General features: G+C 36.9%; 1 protein-coding gene across 3 annotated transcripts in view; it reads right to left on the reverse strand.

The window, feature by feature from the left end:
• The window catches only part of CLCN4 (chloride voltage-gated channel 4), a 99670-nt gene that overhangs the window by 45906 nt on the left and 38018 nt on the right, over positions 1-15746 (reverse strand). For all 3 annotated transcript variants that reach the window (XM_043992560.1, XM_043992558.1, XM_043992559.1), the window contains 2 exons: positions 14759-14946; positions 10796-10918 (listed from right to left, as the gene is read on the reverse strand). In XM_043992560.1, coding sequence (XP_043848495.1) covers positions 10796-10918; positions 14759-14946 — 311 coding nt within the window. The remainder of the gene's footprint in view (positions 1-10795; positions 10919-14758; positions 14947-15746) is intronic.

Consider the following 15746-nt stretch of genomic DNA (forward strand, 5'->3'; position numbering starts at 1 on the left):
TACATACAGGTTCTTCCCTCTCCAAGTCACCCTCTTACACAGTGGACAAAATAATTGTCCTAATCTGACCATGTCATTCCCGTTTTCTACCTAGAGGCAGCTGGTCGTGCAGCTGATAAGAGTGCTGGGCTTGGAATCGGGAAGACTTGAGTTCAAACCAGGACTTGAATACTTACTATGTAACCCTGTACAAGTCACCTAACCTCTGTTAGGGGAAATCTAAGTTTCTCCAACTATAAAATGGGGATTAATAATGAAATCCACTGGGGCAGCTAGCTGGCACAGTAGATAAAGCACCAGCCCTGGATTCAGGAGGACCTGAGTCTAATCCGACCTCAGACAGTTGACACTAGCTGTGTGGCCCTGGGCAAGTCACTTAATCCCCACTGCCCTGCAAAAAACAAACAAACAAACAAAATACAAACAAAATAATGATATTCACCACCCAGAGTTGTTGTGAGGATCAAATGAGATATTTGTAAAGTGTTTCTCACAGTGCAGCACATTCTAAGTGCTTAATAAATGCTTTGTTTTCTTCCTTCCTTCCTTCCTGTTTTCAAACTGCCCCTAGAATTAAAAAAAAAATTAAACCTCCTTAGTGCCACTTAAAGCCTTAAAAAAATCTGATTCCAAATAACCTTTCCAGTCTTATTCCACACTATTACCTGCCATACTTTCTATGTTTTAGCCAAACTGGACTATGCCAACTCCTACCTTCACACAATTGTGCAGGTCACTCCCCCATCTATAAAATGCATGCCTATCGGGGCAGCTAGGTGGCGCAGTGGATAGAGCACTGGCCCTGGATTCAGGAGGACCTGAGTTCAAATCTGACCTCAGACACTTAACACTTATTAGCTGTGTGACCCTGGGCAAGGCACTTAACCCCAATTGCCTCGCCAAAAATAAATAAATAAATAAATAAATATAAAATTATATATATATATCGGGGCAGCTAGGTGGTGCAGTGGATAGAGCACCAGCCCTGGAGTCAGGATTACCTGAGTTCAAATCCGGCCTCAGACACTTAACACTTACTAGCTGTGTGACCCTGGGCAAGTCACTTAACCCCAATTGCCTCACTAAAAATAAATAAATAAATAAAAATGCATGCCTATCCATTGAAATCTTTCCCCTCCTTATGATATATCCTGGCTGCCATCTTTTCCATGAATACTTCTTCAATTCCCCATGTAATCTCTCCTACAATTTCCATTAAAAACTTTGGATCTGTCCTTTGCCACATCACATTCTGATTTACACCATACCTGTCTACATGTGGTATATATCCTTATTAGTCTATGAGCTCCTTGGATACAAAGACTATTCTTAAAAATAGATTTCCACAGTTGAAACAGACCGAGTATATACAGAGAAAGTCCATGCTGGATTTATCTCAATTTTGAGGGGATTGAGGGATTTATTCTCAAACTATCTGAAAGAAGGAAGGATACCAAATAAATTGAAATGAATCCAATGGTATTACTACCAACTAAGTTGCTACAAGAAAATCAAACTACTGACCCATACGCTTACTTTCTAATCTGTACAAAATCCTTATAAAAAGTATCTTGTAACATGTCTACATGGTATCCTTGATGAAAACATGAAAGAACAAATAGGATTTCACTGTATTCTCCAGTAGGCATGGTTATAATCAAACAACTGACTGAAAAGTACAGACAATATGAGATCCTACTGAGTTTATTGACTATAAAAAAGCAATTGATTCACTAGAGCAAAATGCAACCTAGAAGACTCTCCTCCAAAAACCTCTTCCATGAACATGCCAAGATCCTATAAGATGCTCAGATAAATGGTACTATGGGAAGAAGATTGTTTTATGGTCTTCTGATCATATCAATCCAAACATAAAGGAGTGCCATGTGTCCTCCCTACTAGCTCCCAAAACTATCTCACATTTTACATATATTTAAATACATTTTGTATATGTTCTATAAGGCATATGTATACACAGAAACACATGCATGTATATATGTGTGTGAACACATGTGTGTATTTATACACGTGTTACAGGGTCTGGTACAAACATAGGGTGCCTCAGACAGTCTCTCTACATATACATACATGCCAGCTTTCACATTAGAAGATAAGCTCCCAGGACAAGAATCATTTCACTTTTGTCTTTGCATCCCCAATACTTAGCACAGTGCCTAGCATTTAGTAGGCACTTAATAAACGAATGTGTGCTGGTCAAAAGTCCATCAGAAAGTCCCAATGAAAGAGGAATTCTTTAAAGGTAATAAGGTCCTACAGATAATCCACTCTACAAATAACATTGTGTTGATTGTATCAGCCCCATATAGTGCCTCCTAATCATTCAAAAGATTTGGGCAGTATGGAATAAAGAATAGACTAGTGAACTTGAAGTTGGGAAAACCTGGATTTATATTATCCTTTAGACACCAGCTGTGTGATTCTGGAAATAAGCCTCTCTCTCAGCCTCAACTACTGCATCTGAAAAATGGACCTACCTAACAGAGATGATGTGAGCATCAAATGAGATAATGTGTAAGATCATGCTTTCCAAATATGCTATTAGCTTGTTAATATCATTATAAATTAACATAGGAAAAAGCACGCGGATAGGGAATATCTATTGCTCAAACTATGATGGATATGGTCCATTTGGCTGGTCCATCAGTATATATAACTAGGACAAGCATTGTAGATATCTGACAAGCATCTTTCAGGGATAATGTAGAAGGGATTATTTCCTGGGAGAGATAATTCTACCAAATGTCCTCAACAAAATTTCCAAATCTATTATTAAATGAGCATATTGTATTTTAAGGATCTGAATGTTGTAATGGTATCGTTTTGAAAGAGAAATCCAAATTGGGACAATTTCAGCATGTGAATTATCTGATTCATGACATTAAGAGAGTTTACCAGTACTTTTAAAATTCTATAAAATAAATTAGCATAGCTGTCTAATCGAACTAGAGAAAATGACATTTATTGCCAGGAGTCACCAAGATCCAATAAACAGCTTGACTGTGAATTTAGCAGAGACTCAAATTCTGATTTTGTGTAATTAATTTCAAATCCATCCCAATTTGCAGAATATTTGTCAAAGCTTTATTTCTTTTAAAAGGATCTGGGGGGAAAAGGGATCTGGGAACATCAAATGGTATGCTGTGTAATTGGAGATGATGTCTCACATCAACTGCTGGTGGAGAGAGCAATAGGAAGAGACTAGAGAACTCTGTATCACTGCTTTGATTAACAAGACTAAAGACTCAAGATAATTTGCTCTTGAGTATATCTTAAGCTATTTATAACGAGAATTAATTACCTTATTATTAATACAGTATCATTAACAATATAATTAACATATCATAATAGTATAATATAACAATATAATGATAATAGCTAGCATTTGCATAGCACTTTGAGGTTTGCAAAGGACTTTAATTTTGATAATTACATTGCAATAAATTTGGTTTCCTTTGCAATCCTATGTAGCTTATTTTATGCACTTAAAAATTTGATTCAGATAATTCCATAGGTTTCAAAAGACAAAAGAGTTTCTGAGAGAAAAAAGATTAAGAACCCCTAGATTAAATGGAAGATGGTCTAGAGAGGAGATATGGAATGCAAATTCTTCAACAGAATGTCCTCCTTGAGGGCAGGAACTCGCTGGCATATAGTAGGTGCTCTTCCCAGCTCTTGATTCTAAGGTTTTGGTAGGATTCTGTTACACGTGAAAAAAACACAGCTAAGGCATCTATCTTTATCCATGATTTGGGGATTTTCCAAACCAGTGAAATACCATTGCATATTTCTGGAAAACAATTTTTAAATATTCCTCAGAATTGTCTGTATAAAATTTCGTGGTAAATCTATTTCTTCCTGGTGTCTTATTGCTAATAATGTTTTTATTGACTCTCCCTAGTTCCTTTTTTAAATTTAATTTTTAGTTACATCTTAACTTCTGGTCTGTCTCCCTCCCAGCACTAGAGAAGGCCACCATGTTTCTCTGAAGATGGTTAGTATCTTCCTTCCTTCATAGGTCCTTTATAGTTACTAGTTCCTTTTCTGAGACATACACACAAAAAAACTATAAAGGACTAATAGTTTTTCAGAAAAATGAGAGTTTAAGAATTTACAAATTTCAAATGACTGTGGTCTGAGAACTATAGAGCATTTGCAAATTCTAGTGACAAATAAATCCTTAGTCATGGGAACAGCACTGCTTCCATTCCACTACTCCTCCAGGTGAAGACCCAAGGGAAAAAGTTCTTGCCACCAAAGTCCTTAGCACTGTCAACTGGTTCAACATCAGAAACTGATATCATTTTGTCAGTGGAAGTGACATTAAAGAAGATGCATTAACATCTGCCTTGCTGCTACACCCTAAGAACCACGGGAACCTTTTCATCTGATTCGCAGCCAAAATATTCTACATGTATTTTCTCCCTGATTAGAACATGAACTCCTTGAAAGGAGGAATTGTTTTATTTTCCTATCTGTATGCTCCCCAATGCTTTGCACAGAGTCAGTAAAATATTTATTAAGTACCTGCTATGTGCCAGGCACTATGCTGAGCAGTAGGGATAAAAACAAAGGTAAAATACAGTTTCTACTCTCAAGGAACTCACAGACTAATTGGGGAGACAACATACAAACAGCCATGAACAAACAAGTTATATGCAGGATAAATAGGCAATAATCAGCAGAGAAATACTATCATAATTAGGAAGAATTGGGAAAGGCTTCCTGTAGAAGGTGGGATTTTAGCAAGGAACTTGAAGGAAGGGAGGAAAGTCAGCAGGGGGACAAAAGGAAAAACTTTGCCAGCGAAAACACCCAGAGTTGAGAGATAGGGTCCCTTGTTCAGAGAACAGCAAGGAAGCCAGGGTCAATGCATTAGGGAGTATGTGGTGGGTAGAGGAGTGAGGTGTAAGAAGACTAAAAAGGTGAGAGCCAGGTAGGTAACTAAAGGCTTTGGATACCAAACAGAGGATTTTATATTGGAAGTGACAGAGAGCTACCAAAGTTTATGGACTGTGAAGAGACTCACGGCAGGAAGACCAACCAGCAGGCTCGTGCAACAATCCAGGTGTGACATGATAAGGGCCTATACCAGAGTGGTGGCTATATGACCGAAGAGAAGGGGGTGTATTTGAGAAATGCTATGAAGGTCAAATGAATGACTCGGCAACAGATTGGAAACGGAGGGGTAAGACAAAGCGAGGAGTCATGGATAACATTTCAGTTGCAAGCCTGGGTGGTAATAAGGAAATCTGGAACAGGGAAGAGTTCTAAGGAAAAGATGAGTTCAGTTTTGGACATAATGGTTTTAAGATGTTGGAGACATAAGACCAAGAGGTTAGGGTTGCATAAGAAGATGTGAGAATCTTCTGCAGAGATGATCATTGAATCCACAGGAGCTGATGACATTACCAAGTAGAACAGCATAGAGAGAGAAGAGAGGAGGGTCCAAGACAGAGCCCTGTGGGACCCTCACAATTAGTGGAGTGACCTAGATGAAGATTCAGCAAATTGAGAGATTGAGAAAGAGTGGTTAGATAGGTAGGAGGAAAACCGGCAGAGAGTAGCAAAAACCTAAAGAGAAAAATTTATCAAGGAGAAAAGAGTGGTCAGAGAAGGAGGGAAAGAAGGGAGGGGACTTCTAAGTAGTAAGAAGTCAAAGGGGAGTTTCTCTGGGCGCTACGGTAATAGTTTGTATATAAAGGATACAAGTAGGTTGGGCACTTACAACTTAGAGATTCGGTGTATAGCTATGGTTTGATTTATAGAATATTTCTTTGTGCTTCATTTTCATGGACATTCTTGAATAAGAAACCTGATCCCTAGGTTCCATATTTTCCTCAATTTGGGGTTATTTTTTGCTTTTCTACAAAAGCTTTGTCATACATCCAAGATTTCCTGCCACAGTTTAAATATCAGAGGAGGTGATGGTGGTGGTTCACAGGCAGTAGTGATGGGAAATTACTTTTAGTAATCATTCTGGTTCAGAAGTTCAGCTTCTAATATTTTGGTTCTAGAGACAGAACTACATCTGAGGGCTAACAAATAGTTTCACTACAAAAAGTTTTATCATAAGTACAGAGCACAAAAATGCCTGCAAGCACCAACTATGGTCTAGGAAAGTCAATAAAAAAAGGAATAGATGGAAAAAATTACCAGGAAAGGAAAGACTTATTTGCAAACATGTCACAACAAATGCACAGAAAGCTTCTGAATCAAATTACATTTGATGCTTTTGATTTAAGCATCAATCCCTTGTTGCAGGGGCCCCAAAAGCAAGATGTAGCATCATACTTACTGCTAAAAATTTCCCAAATGATGGGCTTGAAACAGAGATCCTAACAGATGCTATGTCTTTGTTAAAAGCAATAACGAGATGAATAGACCATCTTAAATTCAATATAGGCTTCTAGTGCCCAATTAGGAACATAGCTACATTAAACCTTTGGGAAAAAATTCACATATTTGGGGATAGACAGTGAGAGAAGACTTCAGTGAAGTAATGAATACAGAGATGGATAAGCCCTTCACATCCTTGACTGCGAAGGAACTAGCAGCTCACAGATCAGGTTATAGATGTACATACATGCCGTAATCTCACAGACAGCTGGGGCTACAAAACCCATCTATAAAGGATTATTCTTTTTATTCACCAGACTTAGAATTAAGTTTAGATTGGCTTATATTTTAATTTCATCAGTTTGGGAAAATTTGATTATGTCAGCTGAGATGAGAACATAAGAGTCTTCAAAATTAAAAGAGTGATAAGGGACCAGACTAGAGGCTTAACAATTCAATTTTATTATATGACTTATTATAGAAAGACCTTCAACAATAATTACTAAATAATTTCCTTACAACTATTCATACTTGGTCTCAAGAGACACTGCTGGGAGGCTGGAGGGGAATATTTATAGTAAGAAGTAGGTCCTGATTATTGCGAATAAGGAATACCCCTAAGTGGTTGCATCATTTGAATTCTCACAGCATAGTTCCATTGGACTGGATTATCACATTTATGATAGTGTTAATTCGAGCCATGTCACCACTTCACAGGATTTATTAACATCAATCAATACCCAAATGTACATCAATATCTCCTAACTTAAAAAGGAGAGAAAAAGGAAATAGTAATTCTAGGAAAGGTGTTGTCACTAGGAAACCAACCTCAAAACACCTGGAGACCAGGTCTATGGAAAAGGGAGGAAAGTACAAAGTGAAACTTGTTAAGACATAAATGTTCTTAAGAAGATGCATCAATATTTCCAGCAGAATTTATATAAAACAAAAGTAAGATCAAATAAACTATGAATCAGTTGGCTCTCCATGAAACTAAACCAAAATGCAAGAGACCAGCTTAAATGGAATTCAGTTAATGCCCTATAAAACAAATGAATTAATCATACCACTCTCTCATTTTTCTCCAGTCTCTTCCTGAGTACTGGCTCTTTCCCTATTGCCTAAAAACGTGTCCGTTTCTCTTCATTCTCAAAAAACCTACCCTTGATTCATCCATCCTTGCCAGCTACTCTTCCCTATCTCTCTGCCCTTTTGTGGCTAAAATCTACTTCCTTTCATCTTTTTCTCTTCTTAACTCTTTACAATGTAGTTTCTGACTTCACTCAACAGAAACTGTTCTCTCCAAAGTTACTTTCTCTTGATTGCCACATCTAATGGCCTTTTCTCAATTCTCATCCTTCTTTGACCACCTGGATGTTAAGTAGACTGTCCCTCTCAACCTCACACTGCTCCACAATGGAAGGACTGGTGATATACAGAGGAAGAGACCAAGTTAATCCCCCAAATTATTCCTCCCTTTGAATCCCACCCCCAATTACTGCAACTCCCCAGTCCTGGTATTATTTATTCTTTTCTTCTCTCTAACCATTTACTTCACTCCCCCACCCCATCTTAACCCCACCCAAATCAGTTAGTTCCATTATTCTCCTCATTCTAGAGTCCAAGTTGTATACACTTGAGTTCCAATTCTGTTGTTGTTACTGTTGTTTTAATAGCCTGAGTCTACTCAAATTTGCTTTTTTTCTTGCTTACTCAAAGATACTGGCATCCACAGCCCATGAGCAATGGAAAATAAGAGAGAGCCTTCTAATCCGTTGATTATTTCCCTTTGACACTAGCACTTATATTGATGGGAATGTATACATAACTCTTCATCCCTTTATTATCAGAATGCCTTTTTTCTTTCTTTCTTTCTTTCTTTCTTTCTTTCTTTCTTTCTTTCTTTCTTTCTTTCTTTCTTTCTTTCTATCTCTCTCTTTCTTTCTTCTTTCCTTCCTTCCTTCCTTGCTTGCTTTCTTGCTTTCACAGGGCAATGAGGGTTAAGTGATTTGCTCAGGGTCACACAGCTAGTAAGTATTAAGTGTCTAAAGCTGGATTTGAACTCAGGTCCTCCTGAATCCAGGGCTGGTGCTTTAACCTTTGTGTCAACTAGCTGCCCCCATGCCTGTTATTTCTACCCCAGCTTCTGAGCTGGAGCATGTACCTGTCACGGAACCACTATCAATAGAGTTTCCTGTTAGCACGGACTAACCAGTAGAGAATGTGTACTCAATACCACTACTGAGCCCCTGAGATGTGTGAGCCTAGCCCTTGGAGGGATTTTCCCACAGAAACACTGTTATGCATAAGGTTTGGTTCTTTAGTACTCTTATAACAATATTAGACATTCAGAATCATAAAATATCAGAATTGGAGGGGATCTTAGAGAACATTTGGTACAACTTTTACTTAATCATTTTCTCTACAACATACCCAACAAGAGGTCATTCACCTTTTGCATGAAAACCTCCAATAAAATGTATGCTTCTCAAAAGCAGAGACTCTTTCTATTTTTGCATTGTATCTTCAGCTCCCAAACAGTATCTGGCATAAAATGTTTGACCTGAAGGGAATTGATTTTAACCCATCACATCCCAATGAAGTCTCACATTTGACTTGCTGAAATTGTTAGAAAATGTCTGCTAACATCAAATATAACCCTTCCTCTTTCTAATATCTACCCTTTACCCTGTTTCTGCCTTCAGAGACGAACAAGTCTAATTGGTAGGGATTTTTTTTCCCTACATAAATAGGTTAAACATCTCTAGTTCTCTCAACCAATGTACATGCAATCTATAGATCGCTCATCACCCTAGCCTGCCTCCTCTTGATGTTTGTCAATGTCATCCCTAAAATGATATTGTGGGTTTGGGAAAGGCTCTTTCAGCAATTCCCATTCCTTTGTGGCATCTCTGCTGATAAAAACTGTCTTTTGTTTAAATTACACACCTGAAAAGGAAAGCCTTAGTGAACTGACCTTTTGTAATAACCAAGATTTCTGTTACCTCTTTCATCTTGTGATCCCTTTCTCAACTGCCACCTTTCTATAGCTTGAAATATCATAATATGCTTATTCTTGGATTGCAGTGACCTTCTTTCTATGCCTTGCTTGTTTTGATATTTTGTCTTTGATCCTTGTGTCTATAAACTGGGCTATAAAGTTCCTTTGATATCCATTGGGCCTTGATAACAAAACCCCACCTATGTATGCATTTACCATTACTGGGAAGTCTTTTTCTTCCATTTGCATGATCTATGTTAACCTTATTGCACATCTATAACCTATATAAATTTGCTTACTATCTTGAGGAGAGGGGAGGCAAAGGAAGGAGGGAGAAAATTTGGAATTCAAAATTTGTTTTAAAAATGCATGTTAAAATTTGTCTTTACATGTAACTGGAAAAAAGAAAACACTATTTTAAAAAATAAATCTATGCTAACCATTTCAATACAAAGTACCTAGATAATTCCATTCCTTTGTAATTCTAATCTGTGAAAAATTAGACACTTCCTCCCTTGTCTTTATCATTGTCTTTTGACTCTTCATATTAGAACTGTGACAGTCCCTTTAAGCCAGAACTTCGAGCTAATTTGTCAACTCTTTAACAATTGGATCAAGTAGGATACTGATGTTTTTCAACAGACTGGATGATTCCAATGATTCTTCTAAGGTCATATAATTATCCTGTTACCACTTTTTTTTTTTTTCAAATTCACTACAACACTTTGTTTTCTGCTAATATCAAATATAAACCTTCCTCTTTTGAATATTTATCCCTTATCCTAATCCTACCCTTTGAAACCAAAGAAAACAAGTCGAATTTTTAGGAATTTCCTCCCCCCACAGTTTTGCTAACTTGGGAGATTATGGAGAAAACAACACTGTCATGTTTTGGGGGGCATGGGTGTTTATTCCTCTTCAAGCCTTTTCTTTCTTGGTCACTTCTACAGATTTGTACATTTAGAACTATTTTTATTTATTACTTTGCTACTTTTCTGATTTTGTTCCCCCTTGGCCTAGGGTTCTAGTTTCAGATATCAACCATAATTCATAATGTCACTTCCTCTGAACAAAGTCATATGTAAGTGATGAAAACTTACAGGAATTCAAAATATTTATACATACCTATACAGCACATAGCCTGAACACTGACTTTAAAAAAAAAAAGAAATACTGTGATTACCTTGTCATTGACACAGCAAAATATGGAAAATACACTTTGTCACCAGCTAAGATTTCTTAGCAGTAATTTATTTCTTTGGCTTACATTACATCATGGTTTTATTTATGAGTTATTCCTTTGCCATGTGTGTTTTTGTTGTTTATGAGCTCTAGTTTCCAAAGGCCATGTGACTTACGTCTGTCAGACAGGCTTTCACTTACCTGTGCTTAAAAAAAAAAACTATTAAAAGTATATAAAGCTAAAAAGTAACTCACCTCCGGAATACCAGAGCCACAGGCATATGGTGCAAACACCCTGACTAAGGAGACAGCCAAAAACGCAAAAGACAGAGCCCATAGAATGTACAGAAAGTAGTTCAAAATGTAAGCACTGGCACCCTAAACAAATGAAAACAAAACAAGAAACCTAACATCAGACATTGTAAAGTCTAAAGCAATATACCTTATTATTGACCAACATCAAAGTCATGGGGAACCCGGCCAGGTTCTGTTAATGTTCCATGCAGGTGTCCTTAACCTGTTTTATCTCATGGACTGCCTTGGCAATCTGGTGAAGTCTGCTACGGACTTCCCCTCAAAAAAAAAGTTTTTAAATAACTGAAGGAAATGCTAAATTTTAGTTAAAGGCTAGTAAAAATAAAGATTTTTTTCCCATCCAAGCTGACAGACTCCCTAAAATCTGTGGCCTATGGATGAAAGGTTGAGAACCCTTATTGTATATTTATATACTTTTTTCTATATTTGTTTTCATTTTATCCACATTTATTTATAATAATATATTTTTATTTTCATTTTGTCTATATTCATTTACTCTTTATTCTACAGAATAAAAGTGACGTGTTAATTTTACCCATCATTCCTATTGGTTGTTGTTGTTTGTCCTTTGTTCTCGAAGAGGACCAATAACAGCAGGAAGGTGATGTCCTGACTTGCAAGTGAATTGGATTTAAGTGAGAGAGGGCTGTGCAATTTCATCATCAGACTCACTCTTTCCTCCAGAGCCATCTGGGTCCAGTGGCAAGATATAGATCAGGACGACTGCAGATGGCCCTGGATGCAGTAGGAGACCTTGAGTTTGTCTGAGGCAATGCCCATTCAGTGATTAAGGCTAAGTAAGAAATGAGGTAAAAAATGGCCTCTTTTAACCTAGTCAAAATTAAAAAAATTCAATCTGGGAGGGGAAGACCCTCATATGTGAATATAATGCAAGGTTTTTACATGTGCTGTTTATAGTGGCCTGCTGCTATGCAGGATATCTGGTCACGGAAAGAGTGAATTACACTGTTTGCTCTAATCATAACTTTTACAAATGTTTGTGGAAGGAATAAACCAGAAAAATTCTGCCTTCCAGTTCACAGCAGATTTGTTTTGTCTACTATAAAATAGATCATTTCTTTCAGCATTCATTGAGGCCACGTCTACACAACAGCAGGCAACCATTTTGGAAAAGAGGACATTTCTGAATAAAAGCAGGGCTTCCAGTGTTTTAAGAACTGAATTGGATGGCCCATTCATTCAACCATTTATTTCAAACAACGTGTTCAAATCTATAGAGGGGACAGTTTATGAGTACAATTATTCCTTTTGTTGTCATGGAAACAGCACAAAAGAGCCTGTGGTCAGGGATTACTTTTATGTGACACTCCCCTTGCCCCCAGCCTTAAGTTTCACTGATTCTCTGGTTAGCTGGTCTGGGGGATAAAAATGGAGTGAGAACACACAAAAAATAGTTCTATAGCCAACATGGCTACACATGTACACAGAGGTGATGTATTAGATTGTTCTATCAATACAAATACATACAGTCAGACATACACACACTCATGCTGAATTTAGGTTGAATTTATATGTTGAATCCTGTTGAATTTATACACACATGTGAGTATGTACATATATGTAATATATATATGTGTGTATACATATATGTGTATATATACATATATATATATATATATATATATATAAACTTTAAAATATCCTTTTTGGAGGAAAAGAAACTGCCTCACTATAATTAAGATTCATCCATTACACTTGTAGCATAATCTTTAAAGAGGGTCAAAAAGGTGACCAGAGAGTATTCCCAAAATACATGAGATTCTCTCATCAACGCAAATCAAGTATCTATTTTTGTACATACAGAGGCATGGTGGATGGGTGAGATTTCATGAGCCAAGTCTATTTAATGGACTTGAAGAAATCAATACAGAAAACCATAGGGAAAGGGGTTTAGCAAAATGACAAATTACCTTCCAAATGTCTTCAGATATGGCAAATCAATCAGACATAAGAAAAATAAAGTCTGCATAGATTACCCCTTGAAGAACAGTTACCTTTTTGTTTTTGTTTTTCATTTTTGTTTTGTTTTTTGCGGGGCAATGAGGATTAAGTGACTTGCCCAGGGTTACACAGCTAGTGTCAAGTGTCTGAGGCCACATTTGAACTCAGGTCTTCCTGAATCCAAAGCCAGTGCTCTATCCACTGTGCCACCTAAAAGCCCCCCCAGAAGTTACTTTTTAAGTATTCTTCAAATTACTTCTAATGTGAATATTAACAACCAACTCTAGTCCTTCTCTGGGTTCCTGGTCTCTCAAGGGCACATATATGTATATAGATACATATGTGTATATATATGTGCATATATTCGTTTATATGTATACAGATATACATTGTGAGTACATGTATATACATATTTCTCTTTTAATATGTAATATAATCTCTAAAACTTTATAACTATAATTTTATGTAAGTATGTTTATATTGGGTTATACAAATATAGATATATACTGTATATGTGATTTGAAAATAAGCACATATATATGAATAGATATATATGACCATGTAAAAATTGTGAGTTGAATTAGAACTCAACTGACATATATATCTTTTTATGCTTGCCTTTCTTTGATAAAGGTTATGTGAAGCCTCCCAACTAAAGTTTCAGTTCTTTCATTTTAAGTCATATTTCCACAGGACCCATCAATCAATTTTCCTGTCATCATACATCCACAAATCACTCCTCTACTGTAAGCATGGAAAATAAGAGATTTATAAAATTATCTTTATGTCTTGTTCCAGGTTAGGATCCCATAGGATAACAATAGTTCTTCCACATAACTGAAAAGCTCCTTGATAAGAAAATCAAGGATAAAAATGTACACCTTTGTTTGTTTTTCTGGACTATACCTGTAATTTCAATGGTATATAAAACACCCAAGGAAGAAAGTCCATTGATAAATAAATACATATCCATGTATATAACATGTGTCTAATACATGAGTACATACACACTGTGCACATGTATAAAGACACACAGATGTGTTCTGTGGGAATCACCTATACAGAGTATTCCATAAACACTGGTACATATGCATTACATACTTGTATGTATACAGTTATACATATGTATGTATGTGCATTTCTATGTTTATAAACTTGTTCATATGTGTGCATTACATTGATTTATATATAAATCTTCTAGTAAATTCTTAATCTTAGCACAGATGTGGCACTTTTAAAGGCTATGAGAGCAGAAGACACACTCTAGCAAGTCCTATCAAACCAGGAAGGGAATATAGGCAAGGGGTAGGAGGGGATGGCTGTCCATCATTCAAGAAACAGCTTAGTCAAAGTTGGAAGAGACTGGTCACAAGGTTTGGCCAAAGCAGCTTACAAAGACAGCTTACTAAAGAATAGAAGGGTTGTTAAGAAGGTAAAAGAGCATCTTCACCAATGAAACCAGGAATCCTTTTTATGGAGTATTTATGAAGACAGAAATAGATATAGTAACACAGAGAGAGAGAGAGAGAGAGAGAGAGAGAGAGAGAGAGAGACAGAGACAGAGACAGAGAGACAGAGACAGAGAGACAGAGAGACAGAGAGACAGAGAGGTGTTAGGTATTAGAGATACACACACATATATGCATGAATATATTAAATATATAGATATGATTAACATCTCTACACAAATGCCCACATATATAAGGCATTCATGAAGGGATTTTCAACTAAAATCTGGCTTATATCAGCAAAGACATGAACATGGGGGGAAAAAAACAAAAACATGTAGCCTGAGTATTAAACAAGGAAGGCCATGGACTAATGTAGAAACCAACACGTGAAGGTGCTTTATCTCAATCTAAAGAAGAAGAAAGAAAATCACAAGAACAGTTCTAAATCGGTCTTCTGTCTTTTAACCAAAAATCTAACTTGGGCACGTACCTCTGACTGATTTACCAGAAGCTCGGACCATTTTTGCCACAACGGACACTTGTCCCTGTCCTCAAAAGTGGTCTCATTGGATGTCCAGCAGCACTGTTCATGGCTGTACCAAAATGCAGACAGGCAAACGCCCTCTTTTAGATCTGTCATCCAGTCCACAGCTAAATCTATAACTCCGGCCAAAGTTCCTGAAGGAAGGAAATCATTTTATTCATAAGGAGCAGCCCGAAGTCAAGAAAAATGAGCTTCTAGTGTTATCGAACAGGAAAATACGGCCTGTGAATCAGCTTGGACTGTAACAGTCTGAGCATTAGTAGTGCACCAAGAAAGGAAGAGGTATTCCACTTTGAAACATGTGTAAAGTGCTTTCTAAACCTTAAGTTGACATGGAAATGTCACCTATCAGTCAATAAAAAACAAAAACAAAAACACTGATTAAGCACCTATTATGTGCCAGGTAAGAGCTGGGAATACAGAAAGAGGAAAAGGAGGGTGGATGGGTGGGTGTGTGTATAATATGTGTGTATGCATATACACACATGTGTGTATATACATACATGTACACATATAGAATATTTTATAATTTTATATATGTGCAAATTATATGTACAAAATGCAATACAACATGCAAACAACTATGTACCCAAAAGCTCTATAGGGGACAATTTGGAGATAATCAACAGAGGAAACACTATCATTCAAGGGAATTGGGAAAGGCTTCCTGTAGAAGCCTTTATAGAGGGTGGGATTTTAGAAGCTAATTTTGCCAATTTAATTCAATTCCTCAGATGCTTTTTCCCTAATGTATTACCTCAGAAGACAACATATTCCAGGCTCCACACAGGCATCATCATGCTGATGAGGTATTTCTGTTTTCATTGTACTAAATGTAAAAAAGGGGTTTCTGGTCACGTTTTCAACATGTACCCTAAGCCAAAATTTCATTGAAATGCCTTCCATGCTCTACTGGGAAAGTGCTACACCAGCT

The sequence above is a fragment of the Dromiciops gliroides genome, chromosome 3, assembly GCF_019393635.1.
Source record: "Dromiciops gliroides isolate mDroGli1 chromosome 3, mDroGli1.pri, whole genome shotgun sequence".
Taxonomy (NCBI): Eukaryota; Metazoa; Chordata; class Mammalia; order Microbiotheria; family Microbiotheriidae; genus Dromiciops; species Dromiciops gliroides.